Source organism: Sinohyriopsis cumingii, chromosome 3 (assembly GCF_028554795.1).
Source record: "Sinohyriopsis cumingii isolate HCF-2022 chromosome 3, ASM2855479v2, whole genome shotgun sequence".
NCBI lineage: Eukaryota > Metazoa > Mollusca > Bivalvia > Unionida > Unionidae > Sinohyriopsis > Sinohyriopsis cumingii.
The window spans coordinates 57,385,912-57,400,558 of record NC_142963.1 but is presented as its reverse complement, the minus strand read 5'-3'; the positions used below and the strand labels follow the sequence as shown (position 1 = coordinate 57,400,558).

Sequence of the window (14,647 nt, the reverse complement as noted above, 5' to 3'; positions counted from 1 at the left end):
AAACCAAAATAATCCTATCTTTTCTGATAATTGAATTCAGCAACAGCTATCACTAAGTATTCGTCGCTGCAAGGAACTATCTTAAATTCATTTAGTAAATAATGTGTGGGTGTGTGATTTGGATTTTTAACGTACCTTTAACAATTTTTCAGTCATATCGCTACGATGCCTGCAGTGTGACAGTTTATAGTGATGTCTAGCACTGGGGCATCATGACGTAGACATGTAGCATGATGTCCCACCCAGTCACATTATTCTGACACCAGGCCGACCAGTCCTAACACTAACCTCTTAATGCTTAACACCAAGCGAGGCAGTTGTTAGTACCATTTTCGTAAGTGTTTCATATGATTCGGCCGGGGATCGAACCCACAATCTGCCGCATCCGAGGCGGACGCTCTAACCACTAGCCCACCGGAGCGGTTTTAGTCAATAATAATAATAATAATAATAATAATAATAATAATTTTAAAAAATTGCAATACATTTATTTCCAATGTCATTTTGTAACCTAAACCATGAGTGTCTAATCATTCTCAGCAGCAAGAACAGCGAAAATCATAAGAGGGGTTTTGTGCAATGTTGCTTATTTATCTATTCAAGTAAATATAACAATATCAAATACTGTGTTCATTGATTACTATCTAACAGCTCTTTCTTTGCAGGAAAAATAATATATTCAAGGAAGCACTTAATCAAAGTTCAAAAAGATTTTCGGGCTCTTCAATCAACAAACACTTTCTGATCTTGGCACAAGGAAGGTAACTCCAAACAGGTAGAGTGTTTTTATGCGGTATGTGGTAAATTGTCTGATGTATATGTGTCACTGAAGTTGTGACTTATTTCGATGTAAACAAGTCACTAATACACATTATTTATCGAGAGCCCTTACCATATGTATGCAACAGCTTTTCATTGAGTTTAATCAGTTTCTTACTCTAAACTCATACATACATACATACATACATACATACACACACACACACACATACATACATACACACACACACACACACACACACACACACGCACACACGCACATATATATATATATATATATATATATATATATATATATATATATATATATATATATATATATATATATATATATAGAGAGAGAGAGAGAGAGAGAGAGAGAGAGAGAGAGAGAGGCAATTTGTTTTTGATATGTTTATATATGACAACCTAAACTCGCACTTTCAACAAATTTGTTAAGATGATAAATTCCATTATTAGCGAAAGTATGAAATGTAATATAGAGCACAGATGACTTACTTAAAATATTTGGGGCATGTTATTTATACTATTATGTTATGTTCCACATGTCCTGCACGATGACGAATATTATGATAAGATTCTCTTCCTTCAAGTTTGTGCAATTTAACATCATAATTAGTCATGAGAAAAACACAATATGTTTGAAATTCTAGTGTCGTACATTTTAGCAACAATGTGACCCCAGGATTTGTGTTCGGCAGGAAATAATATCATTTAGAAAACAATTAGCACAATGAGTGATAAATAAAACCATGAGTGTTGGAGATAGTTCTTACCTCTGTTTTTGGCTGCGAAAGTAAAATAATAAATGAATTAATACAAAATAAAAAAAAAAGTATTACCTCATCTAGCATATCGATTTAAAGAATTTACTTTACATCCATATATATATATACATACATCGATACATGGATACATACAGTCAAACATACAGACAGGCATTGTCACGGAATTGGGTAGGAGTAATATCAATATGTATATGTTGTCAAAAATGTACTCGGGTTTCGTTGCCGCGTACAGCGTCACCCGAGGGTGGTATATTTTTTTTCGTCTTAGTTATTTCGAAATCCTGAGCGAAATTCAGACCATGCTGCACGAACAAATGGCTTGCAGCGGGGAAACTAAGTACCTAGCTGCGCATATCTGTCACAGCTAGTGTACATATAGTGCAAATTCTCGATAAACAAATCACATTAAGCCAAGTCTTGTCAGGACGCTCACCCCTTTACAGGAGCAAATCTCCAGCTGTAGAGGTAATGAAATTCTTTATTATTATTCGTCTATATGACAGAATTGTTTTTATGCTTTAGATGTTTTAGAACCTTAATGTTTCAAAAAGACTTCTATCTGCAAACATATTCATTGAATGCAGTAGCTAACGAGCAGGAAACATATATTTATTCTAAATTCTACGGAGAGTCAATACCTAGGTTATACAACGCTATATTATAACTACTATGGTCTGGTTCGAGATAGCTATTTGTTGCAACCGAACAGACAACTTGTATTTAATTATACAATGTTTGCATTAAACAATTAATGTATTGGGTAATGAATTCATGTGCGCGCATGCGCTACATATGACTGAAGAAGTACTTAACCGTGTCATGTATACTACACTGTTTAGTTATCATTTTAGCTGCGTAAATGCCATGCCGTGTACATCGTTTGATGTGGAGTCGCCAGCTGTAGAGCTGCTTTATACATGCCTGCCATGCCTTGTAGATCGTTTGATGTGGAGTCACAGAACTCTGTGGGGGTTACTGTGACGTATACGCTGTGTTTTGGTGACGTTGGATCGGAAGAGGGAACTGGTTTTCTCGGTGCGAGGGACCAGGGCTTAGCGACCAACGGGTCTGTGATGTGTGGGGATCCTTCAGCAGACCGAGAGGAGCGGACCATGCGTGGGTGCTTCTCTGACCATTTACTAGAGCACGTGGAACCCGAGTTAACATCTTGGTCGTCGAATGGGCGCCAAGATAGTTGTACTGTTCCATGTTATTTCCACAACTGCATTTATGTCATTCATCCCTATTGCTATGTCATTATCTGAACGATCGATAGGATCATGTCATTCATTCCTATTGTTTTATCGTTATATGAACGATCGATAGGTTCATAATGTCATTCATCCCTATTGCTATGTCGTTATATGAACGATCGATAGGTTCATCATTCCATTCATTACTATCGTTATATGAACGATCGATAGGTTAATGTCATTCATCCCTATTGCTATGTCGTTATATGAACGATCGATAGGTTCATCAATCCATTCATTACTATCGTCGTGTGAACGATCGATAGGTTTATCATTCCATTCATTACTATCGTTATATGAACGATCGATATGTTCATGTCATTCATCCCTATTAAATTGTTATATGAAAGATCGATACGTTAATAATTACACATATTGTTATATCGTTATGTGAACGATCGATAGGCGAGTAATTATACGGATTGCTATATCGTTATATGAACGATCGATAGACGAATAATTACATATTGCTATATCGTTATGTGAACGATCGATAGGCGAATAATTACACGTAGTGCTATATCGTTATGTGAACGATTGATATGAATAACGTTGTTCATTCCTATTGCAATGCCGTTGTGTGAACGATCGATAGGTTTATAATGTTGTTCATTCGTATTGCAATGCCACTGCGTGAACGATTGATAGGTTTCATCATTTCATTTCTATTTCAATATAGTTTTACGATCGATAGGTTCGTAATTTGCACTGCTTTTCAATACCGTTTTATGAACGATAGGTTATTAATTTACACTGCTTTTCTAAATCGTTATTTGAACGATACATGATTACATTCTTTTCTAAATCGTTATTTCAACGATTCATAATTACATTCTTTTCTAAATCGTTATTTGAACGATTCATAATTACATTCTTTTGTAAATCGTTATTTGAACGATACCTTCAAGACCTTTTATACTGAGGTGTAGGTCACTTTTATTTTGTTGATCGGTGATAGGAATTCACGTTTGTTTTGAAATTCCATTTGTTAAATTAATGTGCAGTTTTGTTTTCTTCGTTGAGTTAATTGTTGATAGTTCCATGTTAGGAACTTTATATTTTCCTTATCTTTTGATTATAATGGTGTCAGATTTGTTATATTTAAATTGCGTTTATAAATAAACATCTTGTAAACGCAGTTGCTTTTGGTGTCTTCCCTAATCCGGTCCCAACCCGGCTTCATCCTGTGACAGGCATATATATATAGAGAGACCACATCGTACCATATTATTGTCAAAATTGTGTCCTTACTATACACTGTTTGGAATAATGCTTAATAACAAATCTCACTGGCTATTACGGCTTGGACTTGATAAATTAGTTCCTGTTTTCTAAGTGTCGATGTCTTGGATGAAATATTATGCCTTTCATACTTGAAATAACTTTAGTAACACGATGATTCGTTTAAAAAAGAATTCATATGACATCCATGGGTTTATGAACAATTTTATTCAATGCTACATTGCTTTTAATTTTCAGTATTATTAACATCAACAAGTACATCAAAATTGCTATACATTCATAACGTACAGCTTGAACGAATTAACTGAAAGATTTCTATACAACTTGGAGCATCTGAGTTGTTTATGGATCACATATTTCCCACCAGATGAATATAGGTATAACTTTTTGACATGTTTTGTTGGCGGTAAACGATATCAACGTTATACTTATATATGTCAGGTGCCAGTGTGGGTAGAAAGGAGTAATTACAAGTTTAGTGATTCAAAGAGATGTGTGACTAAATGAAGTGTGCGTCAGCATCGTTTGACGTTGAACACAACCTAAACAGTACACTATGAAGAACAATATATACAACTACTAGCTAAACATCAAAGGATATCAATATTGATATATTTGTAAGTTTGCATGACGTTATGGAGAATATTGCAAATTTCTAAAAGATATTGTAATACGTAAAGGCATAGAATCACTGTATCTTAGTAAAACATATCTTATCCTTTTTTTGCGATCTCATCGTCCTTTTCGCTAAAAATGAATAAAACCATGATACACACTCCTAACTACTATGCTCTGCGTCACAACGATATGCTGTTGTTTAACAATATCTTTGGATAATCCGTTAAATATGAGGGATAACAGATGTGTTTTAGAAATGTCTTAATTATAAGATCATGAAATAAATTAGGGTTAATTGGATATAAGTTCCACGAAGCATAAATCTTACCTCCATTCTATATGTAAACAGAGCGTTGATACCATTGTCTCTGTCAATAGCACTTATCTCACTGTAAACTATTTTTTTTCCATCTGTGTTAGTCTGGAAAACAAATGTATAATTTTATACTTTGATAACTGTTTTCACCAACAGTTAAGGTATTCAAACACAATTGGTATTAAATAATAGCGACGCTTATATGGATGTGAATCAAGTCTGGTGAGCGGGTCTATTTATTTTAAGTCCAGCTTTCGTTTATGTGTGCAAATACATTTGTAAATAAATATAAATGAACTGAAACAAAGCGGGATAAAACAAAACGTGACTGAAATATAGAAAACACGTGATCACTTGCATGCTCTTCTTGAATGAAATTTTACTGCTTGTGTCTAAAAATATCTTTCATCATGAGCAAACTTCACATTGTCGTTTTCTTAATGGTAGTTCAGGTAATCAATTATATTTATGAGTGATAATAAAGCAGGTTGACTTTAGGGTCATATGTAAGGCTACCACAACATATTTTAGATCATGTTTCCCCCCCCCTCTCTCTCTCTATCTATCTTTCTTTCATTCTGTTGTTCTATTTGCAAAGCTGGCTAGTTTAATCAAATGTACCAAATCTGGTCCAAAAAGGAGAGGTCATAAGTCATATTTTCAGTTGTAGATATATGGAGCTTATAAATCGGCGAGACAACTAAAGTATTTTACCGATAGCAAAGATAGCCTTTGGAATGTGCTGCATTACTCTTTTGCGGACAAATCGTAATGACATATTTATAATGGAATGAGGGATAGATAAGACAAACAAACTAAGCAATCGAATTATATCGTTTAGTTGATGCGCATGTGTGCTAAATTCGACAAAAATTGACAACGACAAAAAGGTTTATTTTCACTACATTACCCCTCCACCACACAACATAAATAAATAAATAGGAAAATAGAAAAATAAATAGAAACATAAATAAATAGATAAATATATTAACCATGAAGCCAATAATACTGCCAAATTCTTTATAAATATTTTAATATAAGGAACAATGACATTGATCTACAAAAACTAACATAAGTTTAAGTAAAGTTGATATTCAGCCTCATCATTGCGGGATATACATGAATGGAAAGGAAAATCTCTTATTGAAAATGGTCCTGACGAATATAATCCTTGACATAAGGATTTTGTAAAGACTGCATTATGTAAGATATGCTTACATGAGTAAATAGTTACGGCGCTGAAACAATTTAATAGCGTAGAAAAGTTCTTACTGAAAAATTAAATTAAATATTAAGGTTTGATGAAAAGGCAGGCGTACGATCTTTTCTATAAGATAGCAACGGCCGCATAGAAGAATAAATATCTTTATTAAATCAATGTGTTGATCTTATGTTAGCTTTATTTTAGGTGGTAATGTACAAAATTAAAGATCTGTTACACAACCTGTTTCAGCTGTACACTCGCGCACTCATCCTGCATTGTGTCCCATGTTTAAGCAAGGTTTCGACGATAAAGCGTCAATACTGTCAATTTGCAGCCGTACGTGTGATGGTGTTCCAGGTCTGTTTCGCCACAATTCTATTCAGTATTTCTTGGTGCTGATTCTTCGTTCGTCTCAGGTCTGGGATGCAGCGGAGGGCTGTTTTATTCGGTGCCCCCAGTGACATTTGTTGACTCTGTTCTTCGATGAAGATCTTCATTACTAATCCTGTTTGCCCAGTAGATTCCAAGAATCTTCCCATGTCACTTGTTTCGAAAGGTTGCAGGCTATATGCTATCCGTGATGTTAGTGTCCTGCATTAGGAACCGTATATTAGCACCCTAATAACATTGCTTCGGAAAATTCTCAGCTTGCTCTTGCGTAATAGTTGTTTGGACTTCCATTTGTAGTTTAGCATACCGAAGGATAGATTTGCTTTCATAATTTTCGTTGCCGCTACTTTCTCTTGCTCTCCAACTGTGATAATTTTCTACCAAGACGTGAGAATGTATGTACCTCCTCAACTGAGTTTTTTTTCTCTGTGATACGATCGTTGGTTTTTTTGGTTTTTCTCATACATTTGGTTTTCTTGCAGTTTATCTTCAGTCCTACCTTCATGCTTGTCTTTCTGGACCTACCGGTTGTTTCTCTTGCAGATATCACAAAAACCTTAGTATTTTCGAGAAGGAGTCAAAGCGAAGGTTGCCAAAAGCCTTTTCATAGTCTATTTATCTTTCTATTGATCTAATTTAAATGGCATTGACCCATTCCATTGTCTTCTCCGGTATGTGTTAGAGGGCGAAAATCTGGAAAATCAAAGGCTTTTACTTTCCTTATATAAGCCTGTTCTTCCTTATAATCATAACTCCTCTCTGATTCTACGTTTCAACTTTTAGAGGGTTCCTTCGAGCCTCCATATCTTTTGGAATATTTCTCCGTGGAATTTTGGTTTTTCTGTATCTTCCGACTTAAGCATTTATGGGCGAATGCCATCCTCACCTGGAGATTTTCCATTTTTTATAGTCATTGATGGCTTCTCTGATGTCGATCTCCAATAGGTCCTCCTCAATAATGTCAAAGTCCTGGTCCGTGTATTGCACCATGTCTCCAACAGGTGGATCTAGTATATTCATTACCTTTTAAACTTTACAAGGCACAACTTATTGATGGGAAGTTGGATTTTGGGTAAATACCGATATGATTTTGATGGAAACACATACATAACGTTTGAGAAATATGACAGGTTCCAAAATTAGGTAAACAACGTTATTTTTCTGTGGATATATTTTGTTAACCAATGATAAGGCGATAAAAATATGTTGGTTTATTGGTTACAGCAACAATTTGCAGAAGTCGTCATTTATGTATACTCTAGAAATATATACTACTGTCAGAACTCACGTGGTAAGAAATGTGATTCCAGAAGCTCATAAACAGATAACAAGATTGATTACGATGTAAATTATATAACATACGAGAACAAGATTAAAATGCTTATATACAGTAAGAAAAGAAATTGTGAAATTTGCGTTTGAAAAAAATATTAACTAGATAGTTAAGTTATCTTTATATCTTTGTTTTCATTCTTTGTCCTGCTGTATTTACACGTTGTATCATGACTTCAAACACAAACCGACTAATATGCCACTAATAAAAATAATATAATCAGTTAATATCGAAAAATATTGTCTTGCTGAGTTGTAAAAAGAGATTTCACCAACAATGATATTACGGCATGCTTCTGTTACCTTTTCAGTTAATTCTAACAAATAGTTGGTAATCGTTTTCATTTAATGCTTACTTTGTTAAAAACGTGCTTTGTCGTAATTTGTCGAGCAATTTACGACACCTCATTTATAAGAAAACAAGACATACCTTTTAAAGGATTGTACCTTATAGACGATAAAACGTAACGGTTGTGAAAGTAAATATATCGTGCATAATAATATCCCATGAAACGAAGAACAGAAACTGCAGTGAAAAACAATATACAATCGTAACATACAATGAAATAACTGGAAAAGGTTTAACTGACAAGGTCTTAAAAACAAATCAACAGAAAGCAAAAGCGTGCATACGAAATGTTTGCATATATTAGATAAACTAAACTATCAGAAAGATAGATTTAATAGATTTAGTAGTGATGCGTCTGATTATGTAACATCTTTCGACTGATAATGTATACAAATTACATATATAATTTAGAGACAATCACTTGACAAATAACTGAAGATGATATTTAACTGTGTGTCTAAGATTTAGGCTTGTTTGGCCTATTTCTGTCTTTGATGATAGTTGAGTAACATAGATTTTAACAGAAAACACATGAAAATGACGAGCGAAATGATGCAACTGCATAAGTCTTATGAAAAAATCTCAAATCCGTGAGAGTAAAGGCATCAAAATCGCATAGGATCTAATACACGTATCACAGATGTGTTGTGTTCGTTGCATCTATCCCTTTAGCAAATATCTCACCAACTACTGGTTTTAAAGAAGTGTATATCCATTACCTACTTTAATATTTTAGCGAGTAATGTAAGTACATTCTAGAAAACACGTTATAAAGCACACTAACGCATGTAATGCAAACTAATATTTATAGTGACGTTAGCAGCTGTAAAATCATAAGCTTTTTCATTGTATTGTTGTTTTTGTTTGTGATGACATTTTATAACATAAGACGTTTATCAATTGGCATTATGCATTAATGGTTGAAAAAAAATGTGTTTGGGGGGTTTTGAATAAAAGAGGTAAAATAATAAAGTACAAGAGGCAACATCATCTATATCGAGTTTTCTCTCTCGTGAGATTTAGCAATTCCCTGTAGAATTCAAATATTATAACTCTGTTTATCATTAATATAGTGTCCTATTGTATATTTTATATTGCTAGTAAACTTCTGCTTTTATCAAGTGAATGAAATTAAGAGTAGCGTTGCGGTGGTATATTTGTTTTGTGCACTTCTTATTCCTAAGTGTTTTCCTCTTTTACTCTTCAATTGATCATTTAAATTTGTGTGCATTATATCCAAGAAGGTCTGCATTATCTATCAGCTTCATTAAAATCATGTATGCTTTATCGACATCACACCTTGAGGATGGTTTGGTCTCCATTTACTTTAGCCCGTTTTATTCACTGAATTGTAATTTGTGTACTCTTACCTTTCAACATGCACTTAATATGTGTATACGTGTATGCGATGACTTTTAATATCTTAAAGCTAACTAGAAAATTATGTTCAAGCTAACTAGAGGTAGATTCGACTTACTCACTAAAATTGTTGATGCAAAAGATAGAATGTCGCAATAATAAAACTGACACATTTTCTAGGGTAACAGAGCAACCATAACAGGTAATTTCACAAAAGATCTACATTGAGCTGAATTTGTAAACCAAGATCAAGAAGAGAAACGTGGCTTGACAACTTAGATTATTCCATATGAACGAATGAACTAAAACATTGTGTTCTATTGATAGGCAGTGCATTTCTTTGCTAATGTGCGAGATTAATGTATTCAGAGATAACTGATTAAAATCTGGAGTTGTATCAAAAGCAAACTGAGAGAGGAGAGCATGGGGAATAAGTTCTAGAGAGATCGTTCAAACATTTATGGAAAATACACATACATATATATTTCCATAATGACTCTAAATATTTCGTTTAATACATTACACGTGCGAAACGTCATAACTGATACTAATTACCATGCGACATTCATGTTGTCGGTTATATTATGCAGTTATGAACATGTTTGAAATGCCCATAAATGCTCGGATAAAATGGTATCTTGAAGACTTCATATCGTTACTTATTATAATTTCATTGCTTCCTGTTTACCAGAGATATTACGAGACCAAAGGATTAAGCATATAAATATATGTCTAGTTTAAAAATTTAATTTAAAGAAAGCGAAGGGAAAAGTAACAACAGTAATCATGGATGAAAAGTGTACATGACTTCTGTTCTTGGCTTTACAGACTATTTCAAAGTATACTTTAGTTATTTTGTACATCTAAATTGGAGAAAATACTAAGTGCACAACCAATACATTAATAATAACAGGAATAGAGAATGAGAAGAAATTAGGGTCGCAAAAGACCAATGAAATAAAATATAAATTGAAATCACATTTAACGTTGTTTCGGAAGAAATTATAACAATGGATACAGTGGTCTTAACAGGGTAAAACTTTGCAGGATAAAATCTTCTGGTAAGAAATATGGGTATAGCAATTCGATTTTAGCGGTTTTTTTTAACTTGAAGTTGATTGCTCAAACTGTAAACAAACATCTCTTATACAACACAGTTTTACACAATGTCAAGATCGTAGCCTCTGGAAAAGTGTTTTCTGTCACAGTTTGTTCCACACAGCATCGTGAATTATAACATAATGTAGCTAAAAGCATTTCATTCGGTTTACACAAAATATTTAAAGGACATTAGACACTACTAGGTATATTAAATGACGCTGGCCTAAACAATTAATGCAAAACTTCACCATGCTATACAGAACAACCTATACTGTAGTTTCTAGCATAATGCCAAGCTGGATAGTCGTTAAGGTTCTGTATGAGTGAATTTTATTTTGTTATATATCTGTTCCTGTTTGATTATATAACAACTCCGTCGGGCAGAGCAGAAAAAAGCAAGGATTTATTTTTTATAAAATTATTTCCTAGCACATGAACACCATTCGTTTGGTGAAACGACTGCTAGGCGAAACATAACGTTAGCAAAATAGTTGTATTTCATTGTCCCATTGGCCAGACACAACACATTTCTGTATTAGAAACTGACATGGAGAAAACTATCAAGTCTCTAGAAAATAACAATAACAATACTTTAACACAATATGAACGATTAAGGAAGAAAATTAACGGCGTGAAAACAAGACAGAATGATACAGAGATTACATTGTTTGTTCATCATTCATTAGCTGGTGTGATAAAGTCAGAAGATAAAGTGGCCGAGTGGTCTAAAGCGCTCCCTGTTAAGGATCACTACTATCTCACCTCTGTCTGCGTGGGTTCTAGTCTTTCGGCCTTTGTGGGTATGTAATAAAGCTTGCCAGTAGCTTCTCGTGTTTCGGTGGTTCTTTCCGGGGTTTTCCCGGGTTCTTCCTCCACCGTTAATACTGGCCGCCACGTATAGCCTATCTTGTGCTGACAAATGGCGATAAACCCCACAGCAGCAACAAGAACAACAGAAGATAAAGTGGGCATTTGCACAAATACGTTTTCGCAGTTACCAGAAACGGATGATTCAAGAGGAATAGCAAAATGACAGATTATAACAAAAGCGTTTGTGATTTTTAAGAACAGCCCATTTTGTAGCTAATGATATTTTAGGTGACAATACTAAAGCAGTGCGAGATCAAGCCTTACTAACTATCTGAACGTAATTAACTACGAAATCTAATATTATATGAATTGCCAAAGTTCTGTCTCTGCCAGAGATAAAAATAATTTCATGAAAATGTTTCGGACTTGTCGAACTGCCACTCGTTTGTCAGTGATTGTATAGATGACTATTGAAGTATTATCATCTATAATAGGGAAAGATCCATCTGTACGGATTTGTTCAGATACGGGTGTGTTAGGCATCCTCTTACTAATATAGAAAACCCAAAATTACGTGTATCCACATCATCGTCTCTTAGAACAGAACCGGACAAACTACTCTGATAAGTTAGCGATTGATATCCTTATCATGCGATCTAAATCGCATGGTGTGAATATCCTGTTAATTTATTTGTACGTGTATGTACATTGATTAAATATCTTTTTCCTAAGTCTTACAGTCTAGTTTTAAAGGTTTAATAGAAAAACAACAGTCATGTCTTGTCTTTATTATTCTCTTGATTATCTAATTATACAATGTTTACAGTTAGTGAACTGTTAGATTAGTTCGTCGTTTATCAATGGGATCATCTCTTTATAGTGTCATGTATTACTCTGATTAACCTTTAGAATCAATGATCTAACCCAATACTGATCTTAAATGTTATACCACCGAAGGCTCCATTTAGTAACGTGTACTTACTTCAAAATCTCTGCACGTCAACATGCATGCAAGTGAACATAACTCAGTCCATTTTCTAATAACATTTATAAAATTAATGACAACAGTTATCAGATTAATTAAAACTTTGTTTAAGGCTGCGTAGAAAACATAGTATTGTATGTTTTGGGGAGCATATGTTGAATTAAAAGGAGAACATTAGTTATTATTATACGGAAGGTAGCCCAGTGTACATCATACAAGGTCCTGTCCTACCTTTGGGACCTAGGCGGAAGGGTCACCTTTGTCACCAAAGGGACAACGTCATGCCTGGTTATTTTAGTGTATGTGTGTCACTTCGTCTATTGGGATCTACCGTATTGAACTTTTGCATTTATTCCAGCGGTGACCAAAATAATGCACCTGCGTTTGTGTTCTTATTTCAAAATTAAAAATGAGTGTGGGTTTGGCTAGGTCTGCTGTTAATGTCCAAGGCTAAATCAAAAGGCATCTGTTGCAGGCATAGATATACGAAGAAGCACAAAAACTGGCAAAATTACTATCTGTCTTTTGTTACCAGATATATCCTACTTATTGGAATCTGGGAGCGATGCTGCCTCGTCTGACATTAGTTGAGTGTTTAGTGTCTGATCCCAATATTTGTTAGTTTCACTTGGATAACCATGATTAATTGATGGTATTTTATTATTGAATATACATGCGGTAGGGAAGATTGAATACGAATTCGGTAGGAAAGATTGAATAAACACGCAGTAGGAAAGATACATTATAACTGGAGGTTTTAAACATTTATTGTTTTGACTTCATAAGATCTGTCCTGTCGAGTGGGGTGTTGATTTTCGATAAAACAAGCAAGGATGCATTAGGGTGTGCGATTGTAGCTCAGAAAACTGTGATATGGTGTTGGTGTTTAAAAAATAAATTGGCTGTAAACATAGGTGTATGGCTGTTATTTACACTTTTTTGCTTCAGGAGAGGTAGAATAGCTATTGATTTTGCAAAAGCTGTTTGTTAGTGTCTTGGTGTGGCTTAGGAAATACAGGGTCTATGCCACTTATTCAAATATTTGAAATTAATATGAACAAATATATATCTTGTTTTTCTATTGTGAACTTGATTAAGTATTGCATTTTGAAATGTCAGTTGAATCGTTCGATATGAAGTCGTGAGCAATTTGAAATATTTTTCAGAGCATTTGCCATCACCTGAACTATATGTTCACACTACAACTGATAGAAAGTATTGAAGTCTACTTGGTAATAAAGCCAATATTGTCATTTATCGACTATGATTGCTAATTTTTCTAAAGATTATTTCAAAAGAAAGATATAATGCCTGTCCATCTGTTTGATATTTCAGTTTGATTACACATATCGTTGCTCAGAATAAAATCAGAATTAGCTTCGCACACCAAAATTGATCTGGCCTTTCACCATGCTTGAGAACAGGCTAGAATATACTCGAATAGATTAACATATACAACATTTGTACATTTACCTTAAGTCCAGATATTCACAAACATGCACACAACTGTAACATCTAATCCCCATCAACATGAACAAGATGACGTTTCTATTGTGAGCCACGTGTAAGTCATATGATCATATAGTTTCAATATGGCGATACCTGTATTACTTTATGTGTTTTCCGTTAACAGAAAATTCGAGAGGTTGCGAATGTTCACTTAATGGGAAACAGTTGAGATGCGAACGGGACAAATATCTGGCACAAATAATTCTATCTACTCGTTCTGGAACGGAAATGATTGTACTATACCTTCTGACTTGTTATGAAATAATTCCTACCAAATGATGTACTGATAAAGCGCACAGTTTAGTCGAGACACCCACACAATATACCAAGTCAAAGTTACCATTGTTCAACTCCACAGCGAAGACTTTGTTCTACTGTGGTGATGAAGAATGGATAACTCTGTCTTGGTATATTGTGTGCGTGTTTTGCAATATTGGCATACACTTTGCGGATGAAATATGATGTGTTTTTCTACTGAGCAAATTGAATTAATCTCAGTAGTGTAAACCATTTTAAGCACAATACTACAACATGACGACCGTCAGTTTTCAAAATAGCTTCAAACTTTGACAATTAGACTCTTGACCTTGTGACGAAGAATAAATTAGTTA

The 14,647-nt window shown here is 34.3% G+C and overlaps 1 protein-coding gene across 1 annotated transcript in view; it reads right to left on the bottom strand.

The window, feature by feature from the left end:
* Positions 1-4,605: 4,605 nt before the first annotated feature.
* Positions 4,606-14,647, bottom strand: part of LOC149802905 (cadherin-related family member 1-like) — a 30,539-nt gene continuing 20,497 nt past the window's right edge. The window contains exons 7-8 of the mRNA XM_089953848.1: positions 5,010-5,102; positions 4,606-4,617 (exon numbers count right to left, since the gene is read on the bottom strand). Coding sequence (XP_089809974.1) covers positions 4,606-4,617; positions 5,010-5,102 — 105 coding nt within the window. The remainder of the gene's footprint in view (positions 4,618-5,009; positions 5,103-14,647) is intronic.